This window comes from Pongo abelii, chromosome 22 (assembly GCF_028885655.2).
Source record: "Pongo abelii isolate AG06213 chromosome 22, NHGRI_mPonAbe1-v2.0_pri, whole genome shotgun sequence".
Classification (NCBI taxonomy): Eukaryota; Metazoa; Chordata; class Mammalia; order Primates; family Hominidae; genus Pongo; species Pongo abelii.
The window spans coordinates 40,769,595-40,782,314 of NC_072007.2; the positions used below are offsets into that span (position 1 = coordinate 40,769,595).

The window sequence follows — 12,720 nt, forward strand, 5'->3', positions numbered from 1 at the left end:
GACCAGGCTGGTCTCGAACTCCTGACCCTGGGTGATCCACCCACCTCGGCCTCCCAAAGTGCTGGGGTTACAAGCGTGAGCCAACGCGCCTGGCCTCTCTCGGTGTTTTTAATTCAGATATCCCTCAGGTTTACTTTTGAGAAATAATATCTTTTGGGAAGCAAGCCTTGAACTCTACAGGTAGGAAAACAGAAAGACAAGTAATTTAACTTGTCAATGAGGTGGAGTAGATTCTCATATGTTCAATAGTTTAAAATTGACTTGATTATACATAAAGGACGTGATACATTTGATAAGTCAGTGTTGGGTACATGCGAGCTTTGAGAGCATTCCTTAGACCTTACGTATTATTACAAATATTATTTATATTAACTCAATGTTTTATTGAAAATTCGCTTTCATTGATTAATATAGAATTACTGTGCTTTGAGATAAACCTCAGAGTACAAACACACAATTCGAATGAAGATTGCAATAAGTTATTGTTTAAAAGTAAGTCATAAAAATAATAGTGTACATAATCATATTCTAAAAACAAAATCACACACAAAACCACTGAAAACAGATAAAAAGTAAAGACAGATGAAAGTACACAGTGGTTTTGTCCATCTTATTCTTTTATATCTTCAGGACTTAGAATGGTGCCCAAATTTGGAGACACACAGTGAATATATGTTGAATAAAATATATTATTGAGGCAAAACATTATTGAAATAAAAACACCAATTCAGAGGAAAGAAGACAAACAGCTTGATTGAAATCTCAACGCATTTGAAATGTACTAAAATGAATTGATAAAGCCATGTTTGCTATTCAAGTTAAACGTGTTTATTTAAAACTATTTTAAAATACATGTCACAACAGATGTCAGTGACTAAATAATAATAGGTGAAACCCTGATTCAATGTAATGATTCCAGATTCTTCCAGAAAAACTGATGGCTAGTTCCTTCTGGAGCATGAAGCCAACAAATGGTAGGTATTTTCTCTACATTGAGAAAAGTGTTCGCCTTGCTGAAGCATACAGGCAAGATCTTGGAGTTAGAGTATGAGAATCAGCAAGTTTTTTAGTAGAATCCAGAGAATCCATATCCTTCACGGCATGATGGGTGGTAGCAGCCATATCTATAGCCTCCATAGCCAGAGCCATATCTGTAGCCTCCACAGCCACAGCCATAGCCCAGACCACCAAAGCCTCCACAGCCATATCCCAGGCCTCTGTAGTAGCTGCCATAGTAGCTCGTGGTGTCAGGGACTAGAGATTCAGTTTGATGCTAATGATGAGTTTCCTGAGTGTAGGTGTCTCTAACTTCTCAGAATGATTTTATACTCTCAGTAGTGGGTGTCGTGAACAACAATGACAGGTGATCTTATTTCCACATAACAGAATAATTTTAAGTCTAACAATTGTTTAATTTTTTTCTTTTCTTATGTAGCAAAGGGTCCAAACTATTATTTAAAGACTTTTAGTCTTTAGTTTGCATTCCTAAGAACAAAATATTTTGAAGATGAAAAATGATTATAGCCACTTCAAAGGCCAGGCTGGTGTTCTAATTAAAATGGTCTAATCGGGTTGATAGCTTCCAGTAACGCTGTAATTACACAACCTCATATTGCTTTTCTTTTTAATTTGCATTCCATCGTCTTGGTTACTTCATTCCCACAACCCAAGGACTTCTTTTCATGGTAGTCAGGGCATAGTCACAAAGTCATTAGTGATTTCCAGTAGTCAAATTTAGAGGAAACCTTAGTTTTTGACTCATTTGAACTTTAATTGACCTTTGACATTGCTGACTTTCCATCCATTCATGCTTTTGTAAAGCTTTCTTGCCTTAATTTCTATGAGAAAGCTTCGATTAGCTTCCTCTGCCAATTTTTTGTTAGGCTTCTTCCCAATTTTTTATTCATCCATTAACTTCAAAAGTGTACCTTTTCCTCTGCATACACTTTTCCCATGAAGTTCCATTAAATATTATTTTTCTTTTTTCAAATTTTATTTTTAAGAATACATAGTAGTGTATATATATATATGGGGTATATGAAATACTTTTATACAGACATGACAATGCATACTAATCACTGGTTAATGGAGTAATAATTACTAGTAAATGATAAATAGGGTATCCATCCCCTCAAGCATTTATCCTTTGTGTTAAAGCAATCCAATTATACTCTCATTTTAAAATGTTCGATTAAATCAATAATTTAATTTAAATGCAATTTAATTATACATTTTAAAATAACTAAGAGTATAACTTAGTATAGCCATACTTTTGTGCTATCAAATACTAGATCTTATTCATTATTTCTATTCCTTTGTACCCATTAACCACCCCTACTCCTCCATCACTCACATCCCTCCCTGCACCCACCTACTACCCTTTCCATTCTCTGTTAACCATCCTTCTGGTCTCTGTCTCCATGAGTTCAATTGTTTTCAATTTTTAGCTCCCACAAATAAGTGAGAACATACAAAGTTTGTTTTTCTGTGCCTGACTTATTTCACTTAGCATAATGACGACCAGTTCCATCCATTCTGTTGCAAATGACAGGATCTCATTATTTTTTATGGTTGAATAGTACGCCATTGTGTATATGTACCACATTTTCTTTATCCATTCATCTGTTGGTGGAAACTTAGATTGCTTCCAAATCTTTGCTATTGCGAACAGTGCTGCAACAAACATGGGAGTACACATATCTCTTTGATATACTGATTTCCCTTCCTTTGGATGTATACCAGGCCTCCATAGTAGCTGCTGTAGTAGCTCATGATGTCAGGGACTAGAGACTGGGTTTGGTGCTAAAGATGAGTTTAGCACCAGCAGTGGGATTTCTGTGTCATATGGTAGCTTCATTTTTTGTTTTTTGAGAAACCTCCAAACTGTTTTCTGTAGTGGTTGTACTAATTTACATCCCCACTAATAGCGTATGAGGATTCCAAAACATCTATTTGGTTCTTTTGTCCATTTGTAATCAGATTATTAGATTTTTTTCCCCTATAGATTTGTTTGAGCTCCTTATATATTCTGGTTATTAATCCCTTGTCAGATTCATAGTTTACAAATATTTTCTTCCATTCTGTGGGTTGTCTCTTCATTTTGTTGATTGCTTCCTTTGCTGTGCAGAAGCTTTTTAACTTGATGTAATCCTATGTGTCCATTTTTGCTTTGGTGGCCTGTGCTTGTGGAATATTACTCAAGAAATTTTTGCCCAGACCAATGCCCTGGAGAGTTTCCCCAATGTTTTCTTATAGCAGTTTCATAGTTTAGTTTTATTTAAGTCTTTTAATTCATTTTGATTTGATTTTTGTATGTGGCGACAGATAGGGGACTACTTTCATTCTTCTGCATGTGAATGTACAGTTTTTCCCAGCACCGTTTATTGAAGAGACTGTCTTTTCCCATGTGTATGTTTTTGGCACCTTTGTCAAAAATGAGTAGGTATATGGACTTGTTTCTGGGTTCTGTCTTCTGCTCCATTGGTCTATGTGTCTGTTTTTATTATAGTACCATGCTGTTTTGGTTACTATCGCTCTGTAATATAATTTGAAGGTAATGTGATCCTTCGTTCTGTTCTTTTTCCTCAAGATAACTTTGGCTGTTCTGTGTCTTCTTTGGCTCCTTAAAAATTTTAGGATTTTTTTTTCTATTTCTGTTAAGAGTGTCTTTGGTATTTTGATAGGGATTGCATTGAATCTTTAGAGCGCTTTGGGTAGTATGAACATTTTAACAATATCGATCCAATCCATGAACATGGAATATTTTTCCCATTTTTTGTGTCCTCTTAATTTTTTTCATCAGCATTTTATAGTTTCATTGTAGACATTTTTTACTTATTTGGTTACACTAATTTCTAAGTATTTAAATTTACATGTCGCTATTGTAAAAGGGATTACTTTTTAAATTTCTTTTTCACATTGTTCACTGTTGGCATATAGAAGTGCTACTGATCTGTGTATGTTGATTTTATATCCTGCAAATTTACCGAATTGTTTATCAGTTCTAATAATTTTTTGACTGAATCTTTAGGTGTTTTTAAATATAAAATTATATCATCTGCAAACAAGGACATTTGACTTCTTCTTTTCTAAATTGGATGTACTTTATTTCATTCTCTTGTCTGACTGTTCTGTTTAGCACTTCCAGTACTATGTAGAATAAAAGTGGTGAAAGTGGTCACCCACCTCATGTTCCAGATATTAGAGAAAAAACTCTCAGTTCCTCCCTCCCCTGCCCTTTTTTTTTTTGAGATGGAGTTTTTCTCTTGTTTCCCAGGCTGGAGTGCAATGGCGCAATCTCGGCTCACTGCAACCTCCACCTCCTGGGTTCAAGTGATTCTCCTGCCTCAGCCTCCCAAGTAGCTGGGATTACAGGCATGCACCATCACACCCAGCTAATTTTGTATTCTTAGTAGAGACAGGGTTTCTCCACGTTGGTCAGGCTGGTCTCCAACTCCCGACCTCAAGTGATCCACTCGCCTTGGCCTCTGAAAGTGCTAGGATTACAGGCATGAGCCACTGCTCCCGGCCCCCCATTTTTATAATAAAGGAATGTTGTTATATCAAATGCTTTTTTAGCATCAATTGAAATGATCATATGGTTTTTGTCCTTCATGCTGTTGATACAATACATCACATTAATTGATTTGTGTATACTGAACTATCCTTGCATCCCTGGAATATATCCCACTTCATCATGATGAATGATCTTTTTAATGTATTCTTCAATATCATTTGTTAGTATTTTGTTGGGGATTTTTTCACCTATATTCATCAGAGACACTGGCCTGTAGTTTTCTTTCTTTGATGTGTCTTTGTCTGGTGTTGATAACAGGGTAGTACTATCCCTGTAGAATGAGTTTGGAAGTATTTCCTACTTCTCTGTCTATTGGAATAGTTTAAGTAGGATTCACATTAATTTTCTTTAAATGCTTGGTAGAATTCAGCAGTGAAGCCATCGAGTCTCAGGCTTTTCTTTACTGGAAAACTAATTACTATGACCTTGATCTCATTACTTGTTATTGGTCGGTTCAGGTTTCAGAGTTCTTCATGGTTTAATCTTGATAGGTTTTATGTGTCCAGGAATGTGCCTATTTCCTCTAGATTTTCCAATTTATTGGCATATATTTGCTCATAGTAGCTATTAAAGATCCCTTGAATTTCTATAGTATCAATTGTAATGTCTTCTTTTTCATAACTGATTTTAGTTACTTATGTCTTCTCTCTTTTTTTCTTAGTCTGGCTATAGGTCTGTCAATTTTGTTTATTCTAAAAACAAACTTTCATTTTGTCGATCTTTTGTATTGTTTTCTTCATTTCCATTTTATTTATTTTTCCTCTAATCTTTTTTTTTTTTTCTTCTACTAATTTTGGGTTTGGTTTAGACTTGCTTTTCTAGTTCTTCAAAATGAATTGTTAGGTTAGTTATTTGAAAGTTTGATTCTTTTTTTATATAGGCAGTTAAAGCTGTAAATTTCCCTCTTAGTACTGCTTTCACTGTATCCCACAGGTTTTGGTAAGCTGTGTTTTCATTACCATTTATTTTCATAATTTTTTCAATTTCCTTCTTAATTTCTTCATTGAACCACTGGTCATTTAGAAGCATATTGTGTAATTTCCATGTATTTCTATAGTTTTCAAAATTCCTCTTGTTATTGATTTCTAATTTTATTCCACTGCAGTCAGAAAAGATGCTTGATATTATTTCACATTTTTGCATGTTTTAAGATTTGTTTTGTTATCTAACATACGGTCTATTCTTTAGAATGGTCCATGTGCTTAAGAGAAGAACGTGTATTCTGCAGCTGCTGGATCAAATGTTCTGTAAATATCAATTAGGTCCATTTGGTCTACAGTGCAGATTAGGTTTGCTGTTTCTTTGTTGCTTTTCTGTACAGAAGATCTGTACAATGCCGAAATGCATTTATTGAGGTCTGTCTCTCCCTTAAGCCCTAATAATATTTGGTTTATATATCTGTTTGCTCCTAGTTTGGGTGCGTATATATTTATAATTGTTATACCCTCTTGCTGAATTGGCCCTTTACCATTATATAATGACCTTGTTTCTTCTTATAATTTTTATTTTAAGATCTATTCGTCTGAACTAAGTATAGCTATTCCTGCTTCTTTTTTATTTCCTTTGGCATGGAGCATCTTTTTCCATCCTTTTATTTTCTGTTTATGTGTATAATAATAGGTGAAGTGTGTTTCTTGTAGGTAATAGATCACTGGGTCTTATTTAGTTTATGCAGTCCTCCACTCAATGTCTTTTTATCAGAGAGGTTACATTTACATTCAATGTTACTATTGATAAGTAAGGACTTACTTCTGTCATTTTGTTATTTGTTTTCTGATTGTTTTCTGATCTTCTCTTCCTGCTTGTCTTCCTTCCTGTCTTATTTTTGAAGAAGGTGATTTTCCCTGGCGGTATGATTAAATTTATTGCTTTTTATTTTTTGTATATCTGTTGTATGTTTTTTTATTTGAGGTTACCATGATGCTTGTAAATACCATCTTATAATACCATTATTTTAAACTGATGACAATGTAACATCGATTGCACAAACAAGCAAAAAGAAAACAAATGAAAACCCTACACTTTGTCCACATGCTTTTTAACTTTCGTTGTTTCTCTTCATGTTTTAATGTACTATATCTTATAATGTGTTTGTATTTTTTATGTACTATTTTTCATTATTTTAATTAACTTTTATTTTAGGTCCAGCAGTACATGTGCAGGTTGTTGTATAGGTAAATTGCATGTCATGGGGGTTTAATGCACAGATTATTTCGTCACTCAGGTAATAAGCATAGTACCTAATAGTTTTTTGATCCTTACCCTTCTCCCACCATCCACTCTCAAGTAGGTCCCAGTGTCTATTGTTTCCTTCTTTGTGTCCATATGTACTCAATAATTAGCTTCCACTTTTAACCAAGAAAGTATGGTATTTGGTTTCTCTGTTCCTGTGTTATTTTGCTTAGGATGATGACCTCCAGCTCCATACATAATGTTGCAAAGGACGTATCCATTTCTTTTTTATGGCTGTGTAGCATTCCATGGTGTATATGTACCATATTTTCTTTATCCAGCCTACTGTTGATGGGCATTTGGGTTGAATCTATGTCTTTGCTATTGTGAATAGCTCCAATGAACATACACATGCATGTATCTTTATGATGGAATAATTTATATTCCTTTGGGTATATGCTCAATAATAAGATTGCTGAGTCAAATGGTAATTCTGTTTTAAATTTTTTTCAGAAACTGCCAAGCTGCTTTCCACAATAGGTGAACTAATTTACATTCTAACCAGCAGTGTATAAGTGTTCCTTTTTCTCTGCAACCTCACCAGCGTCTGTTATTTTTTGACTTTTCAATAATAGCCATTCTGACTAGTATGAGATGGTGTCTCGTTGTGTTTTTGATTTGCATTTCTCTGATAACTAGTGATGTTGAGCATTTTTCCATATGCTTGTTGGTTGAATTTATGTCTTCTTTTGAAAAGTGTCTATTCATGTCCTTTACCCACTTTTTAATGGTGTTGTGTTTTGCTTGTGAATTTAAATTACTTATAGATTTTGAATATTAGATCTTTGTCAGATGCATAGTTTGCAAACAATGTCTCTGGTTCTGTAGGTTGTCTGTTACTGTTTTGATAGTTTTCTTTTGCTGTGTAGTTGCTCTGTAGTTCAATTAGGTCCCGTTTGTCAATTTTTTGGGGGGTGGGGTGGGAAATTGCTTTTGATGCCTTCATCAAGAAATATTTGCCCAGTCCAGTATCCAGAATGGTATTTCCTAGGTTATCATCCAAAGTTTTATAGTTTCAGGTCTTACATTTAAGTCTTTACCTTGACTTGATTTTTGTATATGGTGTAAGGAAAGGGTTTATTTCCAGCCATCTGCATATACTTAGCAAGTTATCCCAGAGCCATTTATTGAAGAGGAAGTCCCTTCCCTCATTTTTGGTTTTTGGTGACTGTCAAAGATCAGATGACTGTAGGTGTGTGGCATTATTTCTAGGCTCTCTATTCTGTTTCGTTGGTCTATGTGTCTGGTTTTTATGTAGTACCATGCTGTTTTGTTCCTGTAGCCTTATAGTATAATTTGAAGTCTGGTAATGGGTTGCCTCCAGCTTTGTTCTTGCTCAGGATTGCTTTGGCCATTTGAACTCCTTTTTATTTCCATATGAATTTTAAAACAGTTTGTTCTAATTCTGTGAGGAATGTCATTGGTGGTTTTCTGATAAGATTAACATTGAATCTGTAAATTGCTTGGGCAGTATGGCCATTTTAACAATATTGATTCTTCCTGTTCATGAACACAGAATGTTTTTCCATTTGTATGTGTCATCTCTGATTTATTTGAGCAGTGTTTTGTAATTCTCATTGTAGAGATCTGTCACCTCCCTGGTTAGGTGTATTCCTAGATATTTTATTCTTTTTGTGGCTATTATGAATGCAATGGCATTTCTGATTTGGCTCTCAGCTTGGAGGTTGTTTTTGTATAGTAATGCTACTGAATTTTTTACATTCATTTTGTATCCTGAAACTTTGTGGAAGTTGTTTAAAAGATCTTGGAGCTTTTGGGCAGAGACTATGGGGTTTTCTAGGTATAGAATCATATTGTATCCAAAAAGAGGTAGTTTGACTTCCTGTCTTCCTATTTGCATGACTTTCATTTATTTCTCTTGCCTGATTGCTCTGGCCAGGACTTCCACTTCTATATTGAATAGGAGTGGTGAGAGAGGGCATCCTTATCTTGTTCTGGTTTTCAAGGGGACTACTTTCAACTTTTACTCGTTTAGTACAATGTTGGTACTTTGTAGGTTTGTCATAGATGGCTCTTACTGTTTTGAGCTATGTTCCTTTAATCCCTAGTTTGTTGAGGATTTTAACATGAAAGCATATTAAATTTATCAAAAGCCGTTACTACATCTATTGAAATAATCATGTGGTTTATGTTTTTAGTACTGTTTGTGTGACTATTTACATTTATTAATTTTTATATGTTGAACCAACTTTGCACTGCAGGGATAAAACCTACTTGATTGTGGCAGATTAACTTTTTGATGTGCTGTTGGAGTTGGTATGCTAGTATTTTGCTAAGATTTTTTATATGTATGTTCATCAAGGATATTGCCTTGAAGTTTTCTTTTCTTATTGTATCTCTGCCAGATTTTGGTGTCAAGATGATGCTAGCTTTATAGAATGAGTTAGGGAGGCATCTTTACTCCTCAATTTTTTGTAATAATTTAATTACAAATGGTATCAGCTCTTCCTTATACATCTGGTAGAATTCCGCTGTGACTCTGTTTGGTCCTTGGCTTTTTCTGGTTGGCAGGCTTTTTGTTACTCATTTAATTTCAGAACTTATTATTGGTCTGTTCAGGGATTCAATTTCATCCTGGTTCCATCTTGGGAGGTTATATGTATCCAGAAACTTATTCATTTCTTCTGGGTTTTCTATCTTGTGTGCATAGAGGTGTTTGTAGCAGTCTCTGAGTATTCTTTTTTACTGTGGGGTCATTGGTAATGTCCCCTTTGTCATTGCTGATTGTATTTATGTGGATCTTCTCTCTTTTTATATTTACTAGGCTAGCTAGTGGTCTATCTAGTTAATTTTTTTTTCTAAAAACCAACTCCTGGCTTTGTTGAGCTTTTATACTTTTTGGCACCTAAATTTCCTTCAGTTCAGCCTGCATTTTGGTTACTTCTTGTCTTCTGCTAGCATTGGGGTTGAGTTGCTCTTGTTTCCCTAGTTCCTATAGTTGTAATATTAAGTTGTTAATTTGAGATCTTTTAACTTTTTGATGTGGGTGTTTAGTGCTATAAACATTCCTTTTAACATTGACTTAGCTGTGTCCCAGATATTCTAGTATATTGTATCTTTCTTCTGATTCATTTCAAATAATTTATTAATTTAGGCCTTAATTTTATTATTTACCCAAAAGTCATTCAGGAATATGTTCTTGAATGTTTTGTAATTACATGGTTTTGAGCAATTTTCTTAGTATTAATTTCAATTTTTATTGCATTGTGGTCTGAGAGCATGGTTGGTATTAATCTGGTTTTTATAAATTGGCTAACAATTCTTTTATGTCCAAGTGTGTGGTTGATTATTGAGTATGTATCATGTGCAGATGAGAAGAAAGTATGTTCTGGTCTTTTTGGATGTAGTGTTCTATAGATGTTTCTTAGGTCTATTTGGTCAAGTGTCAAATTCAGGTCCTGAATGTCTTTGTTAATTTTCCACCTCAATGATCTGTCTAACACTGTCAGTCGGGACAGTCTCTCACTATTATTCTCTGGCTGTCTCAGTCTCTTCTGAAGTCTCTAAGAACTTCCTTTATAAATCTGGATGCTTCCAGGTTGGATGTGTATTATTTATGATAGTTACATATTCTTGTTAAATTGAACCCTTCACCATTATGTAATGCTTTTTTTGTCTTTTTTGAACTTTATCGGTTTAAAGTCTGTTTTGTCTCAAATTAGAATGACAACTCCTGCTTTTTTCTCTTTTTTATTTGCTTGATAGTTTTTTTCTCTATTCCTTTACTTTGAGCTTATGGGTGTCATTGAATATGAGATGGGTCTCTTGAAGACAACACATCATTGGATCTTGCTTCTTTATCAAACTTTCCACTCAGCCTTTTAATTGTGGCATTTAGCCCACTTACATTCAAGGTTAGTATTGATATCCATGAATTTGATCCTGCGTCATGTTGTTAGCTGGTTATTAAGCAGACTTGTTTGTGCAGTTGCTTTATAATGTCACTGGTCTATGTACTTAAGTGTGTTTTTGTATTGGCTGGTAATGGTCTCTGCTTTCCATATTTAGTGCTCCTTTCAGGAGCTCTTATAAGGCAGATCTGGTGGTAATTGGTAATGAATTCTCTCAGGATTTGCTTGTTTGAAAAGGATTTTATTTGTCCTTTAATTAAGAATGTTAGTTTTGCTGGATATGAAATTACTGGTAGGAGGTTTTTTTTTTTTTTTTTCCCTTTAAGAATGGTAAATATAGGCTGGGTGCGGTGGTTCATGCCTGTAATCCCAGCACTTTGGGAGGCCGAGGCAGGTCGATCATGAGGTCAGGAGATCAAGACCATCCTGGCTAACACAGTGAAACCCCGTCTCTACTAAAAATACAAAAATTTAGGTGGGCATGGTGGCAGGCACCTGTAGTCCCAGCTACTCGGGAGAGACTGAGGCAGGAGAATTGCTTGAAACCGGGAGGTGGAGGTCGCAGTGAGCCGAGATCATGCCACTGCATTCCAGCCTCAGCAGCAAGAGTGAGACTCCGAAAAAAAAATGGTAAATATTGGTAAATATAGTTCCTAATTCTCTTCTTGCTTATAATGTTTCCCTGGAAAGGTCTGCTGTTAGCCTGATAGAGTTCCCTTTGTAGGTTACTTGCTCCTTCTCTCTAGCTGCCTTTAAACTTTTTTCTTTCATTTTGACAATGAAGAATCTGATGATTATGTGTCTTGGGTCTTATTGTATAGTATTTTGCAAGGGTTCTCTGCATTTCCTGAATATTAGTGTTTGCCTCTCTAGTGAGGTTGGGAAAATCTTCATGGACAATTTCCTGAAATATGTTTTCCAGGTTGTTTGCCTTATCTCCCTGTCTTTCAAGTTTGCCAACATGTCACAGATTTGATATCTTTACATAATTCCGTATGTATTGGAGTTGTTCTCCATTTTCCTTTATCATTTTTTCTTTACTTTTGTCTGACTGATTTGACTCAAAGAAAATTTTCTCACTCTGAAATTCCTGCCTCAGCTTGGTTTATTCTTCTGTTAATACTTGTGACTATATTCTTAAATTCCTGAAATAAGTTTTTCAGCTCTATCGGCTCACTTTGGTCCTTTTGTAAAATGGCCATTTGTCTTTTGTCCCATATATCATTTTACTGTATTCCTTAGAATCCTCGGAATGGGTTTCAACTCACTTAAAGTGTCAATCATCTTCATTCCTATCCGTATTCTGAATTTTATTTCTGACATTTCAGTCATTTCAGCCTGAATCATTTCTTGGGAACTGGTGCAGCTGTTTGGAAGTAAGAAGACACTCTTGCTTTCTTGAGTTGCCAAAGTTCTTGCACTGTTTCTCATCTGTGTGGGCTGATGTTTCTTCAATCCTTGAAGTTGCTGTCCTTTGAATGTGTGTGCATGTGTGTGTGTGTGTGTTGCTTTTACCTTCTTTGGTATTCTTGGGGGTTTTATGATGGTATAAGGTGTGTTCAATCAACTGACTTTGTTTCTGTCAGATTTCTGTGGAATTAAGGCTCGGCTCAGCACTCCTGGACTGTGTGCTCTAAATATGGGAGGCTGGTATTTGGGCTTCTGGCTATGTTCTCTGGCCTCTTGAGGTTAGGAACCTGTTGCATTGGAGGGGCCAAGGTCTTCCCAGACTTCTGGACAGAACATTCCAAAGAGTGGTGCCAGCCAAAGCACTTCATCAGGCAGTAACAGTGGGATCCATGTTCATTTGCATGTGCCAACAGCAGCAGCAGCAGCATAGCAACATGCATATTCCTCTGCTAGGGTGGGGTTCTGGCAAAAGGAGGTGATAGTGTTTGTAACAGAATACTGACAAATCAAATAGTAAAAGTTGAAATAAGAAAATAAGGGACTGATGACAATTTTATTTTAAAAAATTGGATTAATTATATTACCACTAAAATTACTATCTAAAGCTTTCTGAATATCTAAAGAAATTTG

The 12,720-nt window shown here is 35.3% G+C and overlaps 1 protein-coding gene and 1 long non-coding RNA gene across 2 annotated transcripts in view; one reads left to right on the forward strand and one right to left on the reverse strand.

The window, feature by feature from the left end:
- Nucleotides 1-12,720, forward strand: part of LOC129052303 (uncharacterized) — a 108,421-nt gene that overhangs the window by 65,209 nt on the left and 30,492 nt on the right. The window lies entirely within an intron of this gene.
- Nucleotides 988-12,111, reverse strand: LOC103888874 (prisilkin-39). The gene is given in 3 exon segments (XM_009233871.4): nt 988-1,071; nt 1,073-1,254; nt 11,949-12,111. Coding segments are annotated over 3 exon segments (429 nt in total).